Source organism: Poecile atricapillus, chromosome 6, assembly GCF_030490865.1.
Source record: "Poecile atricapillus isolate bPoeAtr1 chromosome 6, bPoeAtr1.hap1, whole genome shotgun sequence".
NCBI lineage: Eukaryota > Metazoa > Chordata > Aves > Passeriformes > Paridae > Poecile > Poecile atricapillus.
The window spans coordinates 21,940,440-21,961,355 of record NC_081254.1 but is presented as its reverse complement, the minus strand read 5'-3'; the positions used below and the strand labels follow the sequence as shown (position 1 = coordinate 21,961,355).

The following is a 20,916-nucleotide window of genomic DNA, read 5'->3' as shown; positions in this document are numbered from 1 at the left end:
AATAAACAATAGCATTGATCACAGGAATGAAATATACAACAGCATCAAGTCTAAGCCTACAATATGAACTAAAACCAAGAGACAAACATTCTGAATAATTATTGGAGAGAGTATGAAAGGAGAAACTGATTTAACTACACACTGTTTAGCAGGATTTTAGATTAATATAATGCACTCTTAACAAAGTACTGCCACTCAGGGCTCTTACAGAACATATCTTAGAACTCACACACCCAAAACCACCCTCCCATCTCTACAGCATTAAGGGCCTCACTACCATGGGCCCAGCATGGCACTATTTATGTCACTGGTGTCACCAGTTAAGTGACAAAATTAGCCCATCTCCCAGAGTTTATCTCCCAGGAATCTTCCAAGCGGAAAAGCAGAGGAGGGAGGCAAAGCAACTTGCTCCATGATCCAGTGTAGGGCTGGGAGAGGGGGATGCTGCAGACATCCCAGGAACCTTCCTGTGAGTTTCTGCCACCTCATGCAAGTGGGATGGGAGTTTTCCAGAGTATGGGATACTGGGGGAGGATGTCTCATACTTTGATGTTGTGCTAATAAGGAAGGGGTTGAGTATTAAGAGAGTTTTGCATTCACACCTTAGCAACTGCGCATACCTGTGGCTGCTGGTTTAGCAGCAATTCCCGTCCTGCTGACACAATGGGAACTGGGAGAGCTGGTTGCAAAGAAATAAACCAGTGTAATTTCAAGCAGAGCTGTTGCTGTTAAAAGGACAAAGACAGGTTAAACAAAGGGAAATCTTCTCTAAAAAAATCTGATAAGTCATTACCTGATTTGATAGGAGATCCAACCTGAAAGGATGGAAGCAGGTTAACACAATGCAGCTGGCTTCTTACATGGGCCTTCTGGAGTGCAGAGCAAGCCAAACAGTCACTGCTGCTGCTAAAATCATTGGCAGAAGCTTATGCCTTCACAAGCCCGTGGGCTGCTTCAACTGAATCAATACTAAAAGACGGTGGGCAAAATCTTTCTGTGATTTAAACAGACGTCTGCGACACGTTTCATATGTAATGAACTTAAAATGTGGAGGTCTGGCACATTCAAACCTACAGCTCCAGAATATGAGTCACTCTTCTGCTCATTGCTGGGCAGCAGAGCACCAGGTCAATTTACCCTTGTTTTTCTACATAACTACCTAAACTACATAAATATTATCAGAAGAGTCCAGCTCCAGCTGTGTCACATATTGAAAAGAACAAAGATTAAGTATATTGCTAGAAATGTTTCCCACATAAGGGACTACAGCTGCAGAGTGGTGTTTGGTGTGTCATCCTGCCTGAGCATGGACTCACTGTTTTACTAACACCAAGCTCCTAAAGACCAGGGCTGATGATAGACTGCACACAGATGGAGTTTCCAGACCTTGAGATGACTCTCTACACCTCCTCCCCAGCAATCACATCTGATCTACAGTAGCTGTCTCATGCATTTAAGCTCAGTTTTTACCTAACCACTGTAAAGGCGGTTACATTTACAGTTCAAAATCTCGACTTGGGCACATCTGAGCCCAGGGGAAGGCTGCTCTGCACTGATAACTTACATCAGTAAATTATATGCCAACTGCTTAAGGCTCAACAGGAAAAAGGCTACATAATGAATGTGGAGAACATCTATAACACCATTAACAATATTTTTTCTTATTTAATTGAATTTTTTTCTTGGCTTTTACTTTGATATGCTTCAGCTATTTTTAAAAAATATTCTGTAGTTTTTTCTATTTAATGAGACATTTTCCATTCACAGAACCCTCTTTCTTTTGCTGTAGCTGTATCTGTCATATTTGTAGTCTCTCCACACCACTGAAGTTCTCCCAATCTGAGGGGGGAGCTTTGCCTTTTGGTCTTCCAGTATTAGGCTTTATCATTAAATTTAGAAAAATAAAATGCCAGGGGCTTTTTGAAAATTGTCAAAAGGTAATCTTTCTTTGAATGCAAAGCACAAATTCTAAATGCATTTCACCCTTGACAAAAGATCTGTGTGTGGGTGAAAGCTAAACAAGCCTTGATCCATCTGATTCTGAACACCTGAGGAACTTTTCCTCCCAATCCTTAGGATGGACACCTATGCTGGCTTTGTGTCCCACCCTGGAACCTGGCTCATCCACATGGCTTTGCTGAGCACAATCAGCTGAGTGCTGGGTTGCTGCTCCCCATTCTTACTCAGAATTGCTTCAGGATCTGGGTGTTGCTGTCTTGCTCAGGTATTTATGGAAGTCAGAGAAATCTAACTACCTCCATTTGTGAGTTTTGTAGACGCATGAGTGGAGACTCTTAAAAGTGCTGCTTGGAAGAGATCAGTGACATTTTAAGCATTCTTAATGCAGCATTCATTGATTCTAAATATTACTGCTGCATGAAGAGATAGGGATTCAGTTCAGCTTTGGGTCCTCAAATTAAAAATGTATATGTGCCTTGTGGTCTGCTGCACTTGAGGTGCTTGTACCTGTAGGCTTTTAGAGATGATTATAATTGATCTTGTGCTGAAGTGGAAGAAAACACATTTGACTTACACAGTCATTGGAAATAATCATCTGTGAGGACTACATTTGGATGAGTTCTCTGAGCAGCAGGCAACAACCCATGATGCTTTTGCTTTTCTTCTTAGAAGTTCTTAGAAGCTATTAATAGTATGAAGCATTATCGAGTGCTTACTTTCCCACAGAAACCCTTGACTTATATTCACAACTGTGCACTCCTTACCACAGTATATTCCTCACCACTATTCTTATTCCAGTGGTTCCTTGTGGGCAATAAAAGCAGGGCAGATGATACAGCTGTTGCACAACAGGTGGCTTTCCTTCCCCATGACCCACGCTCCCAAAGAGTTTAGAAGCAAGAAACCTGTGAATCCACAGCCTCAGTCTCAAGCTGATGGCCATACCAACAAACCTGTTTTCTGCCAGAGCTTCTGCCTGCAGCCCTACAGAAAGGCTCAAGAATGCTCTTCTACTGTTTTCCAAGGTCAGGCTCTTTGCTAACTCTTGATGTCAGGCTGCAAACATCAGCTGAAACTAAGTCTACACTTCTTAGTAGCATAATGTGAGGACATTTAGTAGACAGTTTATCTGCTGCCTATGAACTTTAACCTGGCAGCAGTTAAGAACATGGGTGATATAAAAAATATTTACTGGTGAAAGGTCACACACAGTATTTTCTATATAACCCATGGAGAGACTAGTCTACAGTGAAGTGTGGTGTACAGGCAAGTCTGGCTGGCAGGACCTGAGCTCTACAAGGGTTCAAAGTGCACAGCCATTGCCTCTGTGCTGCCAGCTTCCTTGCAGAGCTGCAAACAGCTCCAAGTCCTGCACCAATGCAGCTGGTAGGCTCACTACCACTCCATGGCTGCTTGGCACAGCCAGGCATATAACTCCTGTGGTGGAGCACTGAGCAATTTCCTACACGTGGTGCTCTCAGTGATGTCACATCTCTGGCAATTCTTGTCCTCACCTACTGTTGTGCAATTGAGAGAGATAAGAACTACCAGAGCCGAAGACTGAATTTCTTATGTGCTATTCAAATCTGGTTTTAGCCAGTATCCTCTTGTGACTAGCAGTAGATGACATCAGGATAAAGAAAATTAGTGTACAGGCCTCTCCCTTAGAAAGTCAAGCAGGCTCTCCTATCACATCCAACTCCTTCTCAAAATCTAGGAGATAATACAAGAAATTCAGAATAATTTAGCTTCTTGTCAGCTTCTTTAAGCAGTAATTATTTACCTTCCCCATGCTGGCAATTGAGACTATATTAAGGATCATACAGATAAAGCATTTTACTCTGATTTTTTTTACCCGAGAATTTGTTTGCCACAGAATATTCTTGCCATAGAACAGGAGCTGCAGGCAGAAATCAGTGTTTTGAGGCTGAATGCAGATGGTAGGCAGCTCACTGTGCAGTCACTGAAAAGGTTTACTGGCACTTTTCTTCAAAGTCAGGGAACAGACCTGAATAGATTCAGGTGTGAATTCTGACTTCACATTACTGTTACCTTGAACACTTCACTTGAATTACTTTCTCGGGATGAGTTGCTCTATTCTACTTTTACCTATGGCCGTGTTGCCATGGCAAAGTCACTCCTGCATGTGTACGTTTTAAATACATAACCTACAAAGCTCTTTGGGTTCCTTTGAAATGGTAGGCATATATTTTCCAAGTGATTCTCTTGTTTTAAATACAACCTGTAAAACAAATGGAGAACACACTACCAGCAGGCCAATTTGTATTTCCACAACACTGGAAACCTATGTACACATCTTGCATGTTACACATGTGAGTACTGTTTCAGCACAAGCCTTTATAGGATCAGGCATCTACATAACATATGTTTAGTTTCATGCTATTATGATGTGACATAACACCTTGTTTTTATAGCAAGTATAGAAAGTTAAACTATAGCAGCCCTGGGTTGAAAAAAACAGTGCAGATTTTTTCCTTTTTTTCCTCTAAAAAAACTATATTAGCATAATTTATGTATTTATTTTTATATGAACAGAATTTTTGATTAGCAAACAATTTGATTTTTTGTCTTTGAATAATTTTTTAAAAAAAGTAAAATTACACAGATAATGCTCTGAACATGCACATTCATCCACTCAAAGTATTAGCCAGAGAGCTCTTTTATAGTAGTTTTTCCAAATGGCAATTAAAAACCAAGTTGAATATTGCTTACCTCAAGCACTGTAGTAATTTTTAAATTTTTTTTCTTATTTATAAGGTACTCTGGAAGCACCTTTTCAGTCTAAGAAGAAAGATTCTGGGAATCAGCAGAACATGGAAAGAGGGGTAGGCTGACTGCTGCAAGTTATGGAACTATTCAGCAGTACAGATCCATGCCTTTTTTTTCCTCTTGCTCCAGAGATTTTGATTACCAGAGAATAACAGTCTGAGCTGAACACTTGGAGAAAGGATCTGGAAGAAGTCGGTGTAATTGCTGTTTAGCATTATAAAGCAATCCACACTGGAGATGGGGGCAGTAGTCAGAGAAGTACAGGTTCTATTCTGGATGCTGTTTGCTTCCAAGGGCTACCTATTGGGAGTACATCCCTTTCTCTTTCCCTGTTAATAGTATCAAATATGCTCCACGAGTTCTTTGTGAGTGCTAAGGTGCTTTACAAATCCAACGTCATAAACCAGAGAAGCATGGGAGCAGCAGTGAACTTGCCTGAGCTCACTATTTAGGATGTTTAGAACTCCTGGTGCTGGGTGTAGCATAAGGATGTGAAGAGCACACAGAGCCCTCTCTCTATGTCTGCATCACTTCTAGCAGGTTGTAGGGGGGAGCATGGGAATAAAACACATTTTAGAAACTAGTCAAGACAAAAATCACATTACTTTGAGGAGGACATGGACAGAGAAATTGAAGGAGGAATACTGGCTAGTAACAAATTTTGCTGTTGTTTATTGTTCTGGAGATGTACTAGGACACAAATCTGTAGAGGCTGCCTGTAGGCAGCAGGGCTGGAAGTCTTCGGGGGCACAGGGCAAATACATGTGCAAAAGGATGACATTAAATTCAAGACATTTAAAGTATCTCCAAAACTGGTTTTAAGCACAGGTTTCTTAAGTTCCTTTTCGTAGTTATTTTCCATATCTAGAAGAGCACTTACTGTCATTATTTGTGTACTACAGGAAAGGACAGAACATTACCTATAAATAGCTTAGAAAAGATAGGCTGATTTTGCATATAAGAATGTTTTATTTTCCTGTGTGAGTTTAATGGGATAGATGCCAGTGCTTTTATGAATTGTGAATGCATCAGTCTTCTTTCCAAATGAAGATGCTGGAAGTGTGCCACTGGAACAAGGTGCTCATATTACATACTGCCAGCAAATTTCTATTGCTTTAATGAAACCTAAATTACGAAAGCACTTTTCTTCTGAAAAACACTACACTTGCCTATAATGACATTGCATTGCATATTCTACTCTAGAATAAAAGAGGAAAAAATAATTAGGGTAGAAAGCAATGTGAGTTACAGTTCCAAGAGGGAAATTCATGTGCTACACCCCTGATGTAAACAGCTGTTTGTATACCACCCCCCTTCCTCCTTCTATAAAACATAATCCAGTTTTATGATTTATCAGGTATTTGTTACTATTCTTATGCATGGGGGTTTTTTTCCCCCACAATGATTCTCTTTTTAGCTACTGGAAACAAAATAATTATTTAGAATAATTTAATCACTGCATTTTAAATGGAAATCTTACTTGAGGAAAAGTTCCCTATCTAGGAGCAGAATTTTGCACTTATATATAATTCAATTTCAGTTTAATAAAGAATGTAAAGACATTATGTAGAAGAATTATGTAAAGTTTGGGGGTTTTTTCACCCCCTTGTGAAAAAGTGAGTGAGCTTAAGTCTCAGGAATGCTTTAGAAGAAGAGGAAGTGTTAGTTTATGACCTTTGACAAATCTAGATGCCAAATATCCCAAGTGAAAAAGGTCCAGAGGCTGCATGCCTCACCTGCACAGGTCACAGAGCAGCCAGTGGTGCCACAGCCAATTGCAATGTAACTAACAAATCATATTTAATAATATGTATGTATTACAATGTGCTACATACACCTTCACATTTTGTGCTCATAAACAATTGTATTTTTTCTGCCAACACGTAGAAGGATTTTACAAGAATATACAAAATGTACTTTGTCTCAGATCATTTTTGTTCAGTCAGCAATCCTTTCTATCCAAATCTGAGCCACATCTCAGAGCTCACATGGTGTTATTGCAGGTTTTGCAGGAGCATCTCAGACAAAAGGTACAAATTCTCTTGAATAAGAGGGCTGCCTCCATCGTTTTTCTTTGCAGTATTTCAGTATATAGTGTGAATACTGTCATTTCACACCAAGGGCTCACTTATAAGGATATCCTCTACCTTCCAGTTTGCATGCATGTTTATTTTACACTACCTTAGAGTTAAAACTCAATGACATAATAAAGGCACAGAATAATAAATACTACTGAATCCATAATAACTCACAAAAACATCAAAAAGGGAGAGAACAAAAAGGAGTGAAATTAGGTTAAAAAAAAATTGCAGAAGCTCTATGAGGTTGTTTTGGTTTTGTTTTGCTTTTAAAAAAAAAGCCTCAAGCACACAGTCACACTGTAACCCACTTGGTTATATTTTACAAATGGGGTACCAAGTCCAGATAACTTTATTGTTAGGCAGAACTCTGCACCCATGAAAATTAATGGTAGTGCTCTATGACATCAATTAGAACAAAATCAGGCCATGTGATTACCCTCTGTTTCTTCTATAATGAATAATATTACTGCATTCTGTTTTCTACTCACACTTCTGTGAGTTGACAGTATGCTTGCATGATTAAGATATAAAGCTAGCAAATGTTTTAATTCAAAGATTATTACAAACCAGAAAGAAGTCAGATAAAACCAGAGATTTTTTTATTGCACAAAATAAATTATATAGAAACAATGCAACAAAACAACTCGTATTGTAGGCTGCACAACAGATGTTACAACATGAATATATTTATTGCTTTGAGAAAGGAGCAATTCAGTGCCAGTAAGCAGATTAGTTATACTTCTTGCTCATCTAGATTTTTAATAAAATTAATCCAACTGGGCTAGAGGCATCTTGCAGCATACAGGTCAGGCCAAATTGTCATTTTTTATCAACCACTATAAAGGTGCTGTAAACCTTCTTGACATTAGCATGAAACATGCAGTTTACCATGACTATTACTGAGCCGTACAGGTAGTCCACTATTAGAAATATCATCACATACCTGATACATTTATACACAAGATTCTAGAGGCCCATTCACAGGCTTAGAATGAGCCACTGTTTCAAAATAAATCTTGTTTACAAATGTTGATGCAGATTTGAACAGGGTTCACTCTCTACATCAAGAGGCACGACCAAGGGGTTTTGCAAAAAGCCCCCAAGTATCAGCACTTCCCATCCCTAAATGGAAAACTGATCACCAGTGCTGACTGAGTTATAAGTGTCTCATTTTTTCTAGGGCCACACTCAGATTTGACATTAACAAACTACTCAAATTCCTTTGGTAGAACTGGGTGAAATTTACAGTGCTTTTTAAGTACTTCAAAACACAACATATTTGGTTCTTCAAAAGATACATGCCTGCAGTACTAGTATTGCACTCAGGTCAATTGGATTTTAAACTGCTACTTTGTGGACCCTGAGATGTTGACCCTAATGAATTACTAAAGAAATAATCTCTTAACAAAAATTATAAAAATGGACAATGTTCATGTAATGAAACATCAGATCCTGATCAACTGCAGATCTTCGCGAAGCATGAACATAAATGAGAGAATGCCATTTCAAGTGTTTATAATCTGAGTCAAATTCTCCCCCAATTTTTCAAGGACACAAGTATTTACTCAGTTGAGTTCCTACCAATGAATTCTACTGCTAGTGTACACACTCATTATTGCAAAACTTACTTATGAGAAGGTTAATATAATAAGAGTAAATTTAAACAATATTAGTCACCCATGAAAGGAAATTAAGCGAGGAAGTGGGATGTCTGGCTCATTTCAAGTCTCAGCTACAAGGATAATTATAGAAAGTCACTCCAATGAGGTCAAGCTGAAGAACCCTGTTGAATCCCACAAAAATAAGTAAAGAGATTTTGGATTGTACACTAATATGTACACAAACAAATATGGATGCCACTCTTTACTGTACTTTAATAAAGTTCTTTACTCTATTTATTCTTCCCTGAAATTGTGCTAATGCATTATGGTGAATAAAAATACAGTTGAAAGTGAGGTTTCAAATAGCTGCAAAATAAGTGAATTATTCTGAATTTAAAAAATAGTATTTGTACAAGTTTTCAGAATCTTTAGTGATACGCTCACTTTCCACGCATGTACCCAGCAGTAGCTTCCTTTGAAGGAAGATGAGCATTAAACTTGACTAATATTGCATGCTTTTTCATCCAGGGGACTGTTTATTAAACACTGTATGCAAAATTCTGCCATCTTATAGAAGTGTTAGTAAGCATAGTAAGATTCAACTAAACAACCAGATATACCCTGAAATGTCCACTGAAACACATGCATCACAAAAAATGGTTAGCATTTTTTATACTTATTATGAAGTAGAAAAGTTATAAGGCAGGATGAAGCTAATATCAAAGATGAAAAACAGCACCACAAGCCTGTGTTTTGCAATTGCTTTCTGATTGGACACAAAATATATTATCATAGTCAGATACAATTAGGGTGAGAAATGCATTTAGCCCAGCTGTACTAACTATACAGCTTCACACAGAATAAACATTCCATAAATCAACAGAAAATGCATTTGAGCACAAAAAATAAAAATACGTAAGTGATTCTCTAAGCAGCATTTTGTTTTCTTTTTTTTTTTTTCCAAAACATTAACATAGATAGATATTGGACTGATTAAATATCTACAAGTGCTTTTTCTTTACAAAAATACATATATTCTTAATAGTAGGATAGACTGTCATTAACAATGACCTGTGTTTTTTTCACTTCAATTTGAATGATTTATAAGCTAAATTTTACAACCACAAAAAGGTTTATTTGTAATAGGATGTTATCACTTTTGACAAAAAGCTTAAAACATTTTATATTTTAAAACAAATTAGCAACTTAAGATCACAATATGTTCTATGAGCTCCTAAGTACTGTGAGGGCTGCTTTATTAAAAACTGGTAACTACTGATCAAATGCAAGGAAGCATTAGAACATTATTACTGCTCACCATAGGCTCCTTTCTTTTAACTTGGATCACAGCTTATATAAGGACACTTAGGCCCCCACCCCCAAAAAATCCATTGAGAGTAACTCTATATCATCTATTCAGTAGCCTGGAACATCCAACAATTCAGGCTTTGCATTAATTTAAAAAAATGCAAAATACTTTCCTTTCAATAGTTAAGTCTGCAATAAGGGAAAAAATGATGCATTGCTTCATGTTTATACTAACAAGGTTCTATTTGAGAAAAAAAAATACGATCAGTAAGTATTTAGAATGAAATCTTTCAGCCAGCTAAATAATTATATTGACCTATTACTGTCCAGTTTAGTTAACTACTATCCTGGAAAAGGAAATCAAGATAATTTGGGTTTTTTTATTCTCTCTGTTTCATACTGCACAAGTAAAATAATCACTTCTTACTAATCAATGGTCTCACATCAAGGACAGCAATGCCATTTGCTAAAAAAATAGCTATAAAAATCTGTAAAACATACTTAATATCTTCTCATTATCCTCCAAATCTGTCCTTTCCACCCTCCAAAATATCACTGAACTACGACTAGAAACCCCAAAAGTAGCTTGGTGACTATTTTGTGCTTTGGAAGGTTTACAGAATTGACAGCACACTGAGTTTTTTGTTAGTTCACAGGCCAGGTATAGCAGACACATCAGTAAATGCAAGCCTTTGTGCTTTTCTTCAGGAACAAGAGCTACTCTCTGTCTGTTGACTCAACCTTAACGCTATTCCTGTTGTTTCTTTCCTTTTCTAATTTGTTTTGGAAACTGCTAGGTGTGCCTAACCCTTTAGCTTGGTGACACAGACAACTACCACTGGTCCAGTTCTGCTTGATCGACCCCAGGTACCTCTTGACCATTCAGGCACTCCAGGAAAGTGTCAATGTCATATTCCAAGTCCATTTCTGGGTGGCGTTACCTTTGGTATTAATTAGGTCCCTTAAAACTATTAGGCAATCAGATTATCCATAAAAATAGTTTATTTTTAAAAAACCCTAGTTTTTAAGAACAAACTAAATATCTGACCACAAAGACTAATTTTAAATGAATAAGTATGTGATATTTTTTCAGTAAAAATGGAGCATGTTTCATTTTACCACATCAAAATTCAGGAGACAAGAGAAACAATATCTACCATACTCAATATAATACAAAACTGAATTTTAAGAGTAGAATACCATTATAAAATATGTGCCTTGCACTTAGACAATAAACATCTTCATTACAACTTCATTTGTAATAAAACCCTCAGTATGTTAACTAGCAGCAAAACCATTTTACTGTGCAGTCATTTTGTATATTGGATAGTAACCTTCTCTCACCTCTTTGCTTTACACTGACTGTCATGAGGAAGAAGGAAAATGCACAGTTTTACTTCTGTTCACCTCATCCTGTCAACTGCCAACCATGTTAGAAGCATTTCCTAGCAATACACATAGAAGTTGCTTCAAAGAAAAGTACCTAATGGTTCAGAAAAACAAGCAAAGTCAAACCAATGCCTATCTTTGGTTAAAATCAACGTAACAGCAAAAACTACCGCTTACAGACATCTTTCATTCCAGAATTCCTCCTCCATCCTGAGCTTACAGAACTTTGTCTCTTTCTGCAAATACAGAAGATAGTCTGGACACTTCTATCCATGTACAGAGCTCCTCTGCTTCACTGCCACACTCCAGGACCACAGAGACCTAAATTGCTTACTAGAGAATGAAACAACATCCTTACTCAGCTGTGGAGAGACACCTGAATGCAAAAGATTTATGGCACACATATTTGATGGAAGAAATCTGTTGGAAATTAGTTAATTAATTTCCTATTCTGGAACCTAAGGTTTTAATCTGACCTACAGACAGTGTAGACAGAAGGTAAAGAAAATCAATTGGTAGATCTGTTTATAAAGAAAAATATTTAAACATTGCAAGATCATATTTTGAAGGACATTCCTGCAAGGGATGTTTCAGCTGAGGTCTGAAGGTCAGACAACCCCTATGTGACAAAATTAGAGGTGAATGTGCAGTTGGAAGTTTTCACATTTCCTTTAGGTGAATCAATCCCCTCATGTCTTGGAACTCATCCTGGAACACACTCCAGTAGACTACAATCCCTCCTCAAACAAGTGTTTTTAGCTGAAACCCTTGTGGAAGCATGACCTTGCTCAAACTGGCTATGAAGGATTGAAAATGCAGAACTGTGAAAACTGCTGAAATCCATGAGAGCTGCCTGATAAATGATGCCTGGGAGCTGACACCCCATGTGCAATATCACTTTTGTAAGTCCTTCATGTTTTGACTTTTGGGTAGGAAATTGGGTGGGGTATGGGAATGGCCAAAAGATGTGTAAGAACCTAGAATTAATTACAACAGAAAGGGTGCCTTAGTTTAGACATTTTAACTGAGAAAAAGAATAAGTCAACAAAGCATGAAGTAAACTGAGAGGGGAATATGCAGCATGACACATGCATTTTTGTAAGAAGCAAAGATATGCCTTCAATCTGCCAGATTAAGTGAAGAAACTGGACTAAACTCTTGGATAAGGATGTAAGTCTTAATTGCCTTTTCACTTTTCCAGGACAAAAATTACTTTGATAAATGAATGTTATTAACTAGTATTTTATGTAGTCCCTCTATAAATAAGGCTCAATCTATTTATTTTGAGACTTAAGACAGGTTTTGAACAGCTGCTTGTTCTCTAATATTTCTACCAGACATGGTATCTGGCTGAGCTGGATGCTATGCCTTTTCTTGGAAGTGCTCTCAAGAATGGTTTTTTCCTGGGGAGTGAATAAGTACCTCTTATCTTCAGTTATATGAAAATGCAAACCCCCACAAACAATAAAACTCAGTGATTGGTCCAATTAAAGGACTACAGCCTATTTTTCTAAACAGCAGAGAAGGAAAAATTGTTTACTTCTCTCACAAAGTCATGTAGAACAGGTATTCATGGGAAAAATGAGATGAAACTCTGGACCATTATTTTGTCTGCAGTAAGACCCTAGCTTATATCTAAACAGAATGGGATCAATCTCTTTTCTCCTGCAGATATACTAGAATTGTTTGTTTTAGGGTATCTAGTCTAGTGACCTTGATAAGAACAGAAAAGTCAAGTCAAATTGCTGAAACCTATGGAGAAAAAGAAGACCATGATCCAGAATTAAAAAGTTCCTCATGCAGAAAATGGAATATTTTCAACATAAAAGTACTTATTTTAATACAATTTCTACCGAGGTATGGCAGTTTTAATTTAAATTATCTAAAAGAACACACTTTTTTATCCTTTTTCCCCATGAAAGCTTCTCAGTACAGTATGTTTATGATATATTCTTGCTGAAAATATTAAGACCATAGATAAAATTCAGAAGCAACTATTACCCTGTCAAATGAAAACAATGGATTTAAAAGGTATTCTGTATTAGTAATCAGGCACTTCACTTTGTACAACATTTTCAGTAAAGTCAAGATAATACTTCTATAATTTTTTTTTTTTGCATAACTGCAAGCTAGCTCAGTATGCACAATACAATTCTTGCACTGCATACTCCTAGGAGCCAAATCCCCGAAGCTTTCATGTGAACAATACCTACTATAGTGATGAGTCACTTCAGTTATTGTAGCAATCTTATTTGGTATTTCCTTAAAAAAATCCTTCATAGGACTAGGCCCTTAGCTACCAGGAGTTTAGTAATGCATCATGGAAGATGCATTTCTTGATTAATCATCTAATTCCATACTGTTTGAGATATTACAGGATCTTGTTTCTAAATTCTAGCTTACGGCTCATTACTAGATAAATGCAGCAACCAGCTATGCTCAACCAAAAGTTGTTTATGTTTTTCATTAATGAGTTTTTCACTTCTGGAGGAAAAAACCCAAGCAGCACCATATGTGCTAAATAAGGGACAGCAAGGTTAGGTAGTAGTGCAGAATTTTTTAGGTCCCTCTGCAGTTAGATAGTGCTAATATAGGAAAGGCATAGAAACACAGTGGCAGCAACACTTATTTTATATTCCTATGCTTCACAAGGATGCAGTGGTGACACTTTGTCATGGAAATACTCAGAAAGTGTGACTTTATCCAAGCATCTGCTCTAGCATGGCATATGGTGCAGTCTGAAGGGAATGCCTAGGTACTCATTTCACTTTACTCTGTCTTTGGCACACAGGAATCTGCACACTCATTCTCATATTCCTACGGTGCTCAGACACTCTTAATTGGCACAAATGAATTAAATCTGCATATCTGTAGAGACATGGCACATATGTACTATATGAGTGAAAAGTTCCTGTAAAGAAGGCAATGCCTGTGTTGCACAAGCTGCCTAGTTAAGATATGTATTTCACTGGCACTTTATTTTTACAAAAGCTATTAAACTATAGCAGCACTCAGGCACCATGCCATCAAATCAGAAATGCATGAAGAGTAGGTGGTTAGTTCGTATGCATTTAATGCCACCATTCGCAGCTGGGAACATCGATTCAGATCTGTCAGTATTTTCCATGCTTAAAATGAAGATTTGCCTTCTGTAATAGAGCTTTAACTTGCATCAAGAAAATACCAGGAATCAAAACCAATGTGCAACTCTGATTGAGAAAATTCACAGTTCTCTGAATTATGAACACAGGAAGTTATCAAACAGTCAAAGAAAGCTTCTATCAGTTGCCATTCTGAAACCAAGGCAAAATGATGCTATTCCAAGGGTCCTGTTAGGTGGATGGATTAAAACTTTTATGTTCCTGTCTTTTCAAAACAAGTCTGTTCAAATATTTTCAAAACAGCAAGCACAACTGTTAAGAAAAATGTGCCCTGAACCAAGCAGAAATTATGCTTAAGCATCCTAGCATTAGTTTTGTGATTAACTGAAACAGGTGTTTTATGTCAAGCAAATCTACAGTGAAAATTCCGGTATAAAATCACATGAAATATATAAAAACTGTAAGGTGTAATTTGTATGTGCATGTAAATATTTACAAATAATCTTCTATTTCTACTGTACAGAACAACTGTATATACTAAAAGAAGAATGATTTTTCAATCCAAAAGCATGCTCTGCTCTTCCAAGCTGCTCCATGAGGTGGACTTCCATATATAAAAAGAATCTATTTTTCCCTAGAGACTCTGCAGAGAAGAGCCCTCCCTATAAGGAGTATCTTCTTTCTGTCAAGTAGCGCATCACAGACTGGGTGGGCAAAGGGATGCCTGTTCCCTGCAGCCAGCACGAGCACCCCTGCCTGTTTCAAGTGCCTGTATTGGCCAGCACACTGTAGAAAGGGGCAACAGCTTCTTCCTAGACATTTTCCTTCCCCAGTTCCACTGGCATGTGCTACCTTGACCTGTAATGGCAGGGTTCCTTAACAGACTGCTACCGACAGCATCTTGATTTCTGCATGTCATATGGGCTTTGGAGTGCAAGGGTAGGATTCAACCCAACTACATGTGATTCCTCGACTCATCAATGTTAAAACTCCTAACAACATTAAAGGGGCCAGATTTAATCCACAACATGCTTATTTCTTCTACAGAACATACTACTGTACATGAACATAAACTTACAAAGGAATTACAGCCTTACACCTATCTTTCGTATTTGATCCCAAGAAAGAATTTTCACTTTGTCTAAGAATGATCAGTTCACTCTACAGTAGCTTGTGAAAAATTGATTTGGTTCCTTTTTGCTGTATGCAAAAGGCATAAAGAAAGTAAATAGCTATCTACAACACAGCAGGCATGTACTAAGTAGAAATTACGTAACGTGACTGAACTATAAGTATCTCCAGAGAATCTGATCAGAAAAACTCAACTGACTTTTAAGCAAAGACAATGGAAGACAGAAAACATTTACATTGCTATGCTCCCTGCAACATTACCAAAAACCCCAAAAAACATCTCATACTAGAACCATTACGCTTGTAACACCTAAGGCAACAATCACTTTTTATCCAGCACTACCAGGTCTTAGGAAAAAAAGATGACCTGAACAATTATTTTGGTCAGACTGCTAATCTTCAGTATTGCAATACCTCTAATTTTATAGAAATAGTTTTATGATGTGACTTTAACTAATGAAAATTTCTGTAATGAATTCTAAACTCCAGATAGTCACAAGAGATACAGTATGTAATTAAAGCTATATATTATTTTTGTCTTAGCATATTATAGATCTCTATTCAATCTTAAAAGGAAATGTTTATTATGAAAAATAATAATTATGAAAAATTTTGGTTGGTCATAATTTTTTAGCGGAATTTAGTTGTTCCACAGACATTTATATTACTTTACCTTCATTTTTATGGAGGCTTTATTACAAGAAATGTAATCTGACCAGAAGCTGTTTTTCCAAAAATAGCTAGTATCCCAAATTCCAAACTTTAGGGAAACCATCAGAAAGTGCAATCACAAAGGCTGCAATGCGTTTAAGCAATATTAGCAATTTAGAAGATTTAAAATTATTATTTTGAATTATCGTGTTCTACATCTCTTGTTCAATGTAATTAATCTTCATTCACTGCAAAAGGACTGTTGCACACTCATGAGTGAGCTATACCTGGACCAATGAGAACCTTATCAAGGAAAAGGTAGTGGCCCAATCACCACTTTTCTAAATATATTTTCTATACAAAATATTGTCAAGGTATAATCCTTAGTTATTTTTACAGTACTCTATGATTTGAACAACAATATTCAGTAAAATAGTAAGTGTGTGAAATTGCTACACCACATGAATGAGCACTCTGCCATTTTGCTAGTGTAATCAATATTAGGACCAGAAAAAATTTCTAACACGCAAGCAGAAATATTCCATAGGTTTTGAGTCTTGACTGTACAGTTCATGATTTTGGCTATGATTTGCAGCACACTCTTAAGATACACAAATATCTTATGCACATTTCAGTAGCAGAATGGCACTTGGCTTGCTCTAATAGAAACAACAGAGATGCAACTGACAATTTTAAGAAAGACAATGTCCTTATTTGCATGCTGAAATTCTGGCTGTGTCCCCCCAATCCAGGCACATCCATTCATTGTGCAATCTGTCGATGGGTAAACAAATAGTGCAGGATTCATCTCAGTGGGATCTGGCCCTTTGGTCTAACCGAAGTCAATTCTAGGTCGATACTGAAGTACCATAGGGTAAGACTGAAAACAAGCAAGGGAAAAACAACAACAAAAACAGACAAGAAAGCATGAAGACATGATTCATAAACAATACAAAAAAATGCAATTAAAGACTACCTTAAGAATAGCCAGCTCTTATCTCTAAGACAGATGTATATGACAATTTATACTAAATAATTCCATACATTTCAACAGTTAAATCCATCCCTGTACTTCAAATCTACTAGCTATTTGTCACCGATATACAATTTCTGTATCTGCTTTTATATATTTCAATATTTATGTTTTATTACATTTATACTTGTGAGTGCACAAACAAGTCTTATTTCTGTGTTGCTGTGTTTGATGAAAAGCAATCTGGACATTTTATACTTTTTAAACCAAAGTATATTCATGGGTGATGTACTTTGAAATTTATATACAGAGGTTCCATAGTTCAACTATAAAAAAAATTGCTGTCATCTGGTTTTCTGAGAGATGACCTTCTCCCCAAATCCAAACTCCTTAACCTCAGATGAAGTTGATAAATATTTATTAATTCCTACTGAGAAGAAACGGCAAATCAGCCTCTTGAATCCCTAAACTGGATAGAATTTGTGGAATGGATGGTGAGTGTATGGATTTCCCAAAGGGGCTGTAGAATGGGCACCTGTTGCTCAAACTTTTTCTACTCAACCTCTTATTTCTCAGTCTGTCAGCATTTCATTTGTTTCAAGTTTTCCTCTAAACTTCATTAGCATACTGTGTATTTTCTATAGCGTAAAACCCTCGCAAATCTTATTGTCTCAGCAGCTGTATGGCCTTAAACACCTCTCTGCCATACAACAGAGAAACAAAGCTAATTTAAGTGTTTTTAATTCCAAAGTTGGAAATATAAAAAATTATTACAGAAGCTATCATTAAAACCAGAAACATTTTGCTTCATCCTTCAAATGCAACAGAGATGAAGAAAGAAAAGTATAGCTCCAGAGACCTACAGGGTTAATAAACTTTCCATGCCATGGTAGTGAAATATCACCAGAACTAAATGCGATCACACTTGCAGGGGATTTACGAACTGGAGTTCAGAGAAATCACAAGGTAAACCCAGAGGTATTAACAGTTCCAGGAGTGTTTAGGAGAGAAGACAGGGAACACCATGTGCAGTCTGCATGTGCAATTAACAAACATGTACCTGCAGTATCATAAATTACTTGGTCTCTGATTATTTTTCGTTTCGCACAGGACATGACTACAATATTATTTAAATGCTATTTCACAAGGTTTTGACTTTGAATATATAAATAGTCTCTACAAGTGTGCAGATCTAATTGAAAGTGGACACAGGAAGAAACAGAGAAATCACCACACTGAAATTGCCAAGTAAACCAGTGAGGCTCAGTGTTTTAGCAAACAAAATCACAAAATTATACAAATGAAATGCACTATGCTGGGACAATTCTAATTACTGAAGGAGGCATGAGTGCAGTAGTTCACTTCCATCACTAGTGGGGAGTGACCCTCTACCACTAGCTCCAATTTTTACTCAAGACAAAAATAGTATTCTGAAGTTGCAAAGTAACTTTCAGACATCAGTTCAAATCAGAACTCTCAATGAGGAAACAGAAATACTGTTTCAAATAGTATTGGGAACCAGATTAGTGAGTGAAACTTAGAAATCAGCTTCAGTTTACAGGTTCTGGAGGTTTTGGTTCTAGACATTATTCCATTTCCAATTTTAAAAATGTGGAAAGGAACAAGATTTAGAAAAATTTAACATTTTATTACTCCATCAAAAATGACATATGAATTCCCATAAAGAGATGAAACCACTGTAGTCTATTAATTTATACGCTTCACTTTTGATCCCTTGCCAGTGACTGCCCAATGCTGCTTAGTTAGGGGAATGAAATAGGAAGAGGTAGATAATCCTTTGAGGTTGATATGGATATGAACCTATAGAATGATATCTCTCAAAAAAATCACAAACAAAAAGTGGCCTAAGGCAAAGTAAGAAAAACTCCTAAATCCTTTGAATAAAGTTTGTGCTGCAGGAATGAAAATGTTCAGGCCTTGCTCACAGTTTTAGGACTTTGTAGTGAGGAATTATAAAAACTCCACAAGTGGAATTACAATGGAGGTGCTGACAGGACCTTAATGACTGTAGTATGTACAGTCGTGAGTGCCTCTTACCTGATAGAAAGTGCCATCCTGTGAGCAGACTTGCGAAGCTGAGCAGTTCTGACACCGAAACTGCGAAGGAGATGATTTTCTGATCAGATAAGAGGCATCCACAGCTGGACATACACATTTACCAATTACTGATTTTTTAAAAAAATTTTTAAATGTAAAGGTTACAATCAATTTACTTATTTAAAAACAGGAAAGACTTGTTTAATGAATAACTGGACATTTTTCCCTTTTCTTGTCTACCTCATTTAAGGTCCACAGCTATGTCAATAAAAACTCATGGTCAATAGTACCAGAGATGAAGATAATGGATTCACTTGATCTTCATTCAGAAGAAGAGACCATTAATTAATTACCATTGCAACTTTATTGAGGAAAACAAAATCATAGAAGGCTAGATATTACTGGATTTATTACCAGCACAATGAAATTTTTAGAGGTTTTAATCATCTTTGACTTCAGGGGAGTGATTTAAAACTACATGAAAGAAGATGAACACATACCTGGCTATGTGTGTACATAAATGCACTTACAAACTTAACCAGGAGTTGTCAACTCTTGAATTCAAATGTTAAATGTTATAAACTATAGTTCTGAGATTTTTGAAAATTTTTAGTGCAAATATCTTTTTATCAAGATCATAGTTACTGTTGCCTCCAGTTCCATGCAGCTGCCAGAAGTCCATTTGTAGGCAAAGGCTGCAGTATAAAATGCCATGAAAAAATTCCATTATCACTGAAATTGTTGCCTCAACACTTCCTAACAGTTCAGCCAATACTAACAAAAGTACACGATAGCAAACCAAACAAACATCCACTGGTTTCAAGGCAGTACTGGAAAAAATTCTAGTTAAAGCTCCCTTACTTGTGCAATATTGGGTTTTCAGTAATCACTAAATTTCAGTACAATATTACTTTCACATTTATCAAATACTTGCTTCTATACATTGACCTTCCTAATTCCTATCAAAATCTATCCTTTCCCCTCCAGTTTCAGATTAAGGTAAAACTTTAGGAAACTTGTGAATTGTTAACTCTACAGTGTGTTTAATCCTCTGTCTTCTCTGTCCGTGCCTCAGTGCTTTTTATTCTGAGCACTAGGAAACTTAAAACAAAATAAAGAATAGAAGAAGTTTGGAATTTTCTTTGGATGAGTACATTAAGGTATGTTAAATGCTTAACCTTAGCTGCACTCTGATTTAGCCTCCACTAGTAACAACAGACAAACTTGCATATACTACAAAGCAATAAAGAGTGAAGACCAATCAACAGGCACACACAAATGCATAAAAGAAAGAAAAGAAAAGGGGATATCACTTCAAACCAAAAAAATTAAATATACAAGGCAATACTAAACCAAACTCAATATCAGTCCTGAAAAAAAAGTCTTTTTAAAAGATAAATACTGCAATTCTAAAATATACACATACAGCAAGGAAAACCCATCTGGCTGTTATCTGAATGTTACTGTTATACAACATGTCCACAAAGAATAGATGTAGTTCTAACAGAAACAGTAATAAAATAATTAGATTTCACCAGCAATTTTTCAGCATCACTTTCAGTTTATTGACTGAATGAAACAGGTTCTTCCTGAAGAACTGCTGGATGCAGATTCCCCAACTATTGTAACTCAAAAGGTCACCCAAAGCAAATTTGCTGAAAAAGAACAAGGGCTTGACTTTCAGTTACTTAAAACTCTGAGCAGAACTGGTATGTACACATTGTACATCTGCTATTTTGAAGTTTCAGAATCTACACAATATATGTGCTGCAGGGTTTCACCCATAGGGTTTTTACATAAGAAATTCAGAAAACATGCAGAAGGCATTTTTAAATAGGGTTTTTTTGAAGGGTCATAGATTATATTTGGGCCTA

The 20,916-nt window shown here is 36.7% G+C and overlaps 1 protein-coding gene across 4 annotated transcripts in view; it reads right to left on the bottom strand.

Annotated features, from left to right (window-relative positions):
- PCGF5 (polycomb group ring finger 5) overlaps positions 1–20,916 on the bottom strand; it is a 50,592-nt gene that overhangs the window by 8,265 nt on the left and 21,411 nt on the right. The window contains exons 9-10 of one of the 4 annotated variants that reach the window (XM_058840944.1): positions 19,043–19,102; positions 7,408–16,891 (exon numbers count right to left, since the gene is read on the bottom strand). In XM_058840944.1, the coding sequence (XP_058696927.1) occupies positions 16,844–16,891; positions 19,043–19,102 (108 nt within the window). In that variant the 3' untranslated portion in view covers positions 7,408–16,843. Of the gene's footprint in view, positions 1–620; positions 726–7,407; positions 16,892–19,042; positions 19,103–19,376; positions 20,698–20,916 lie in introns of those variants that run through there. The other 3 variants (XM_058840943.1, XM_058840945.1, XM_058840946.1) reach the window with 3 other exon arrangements.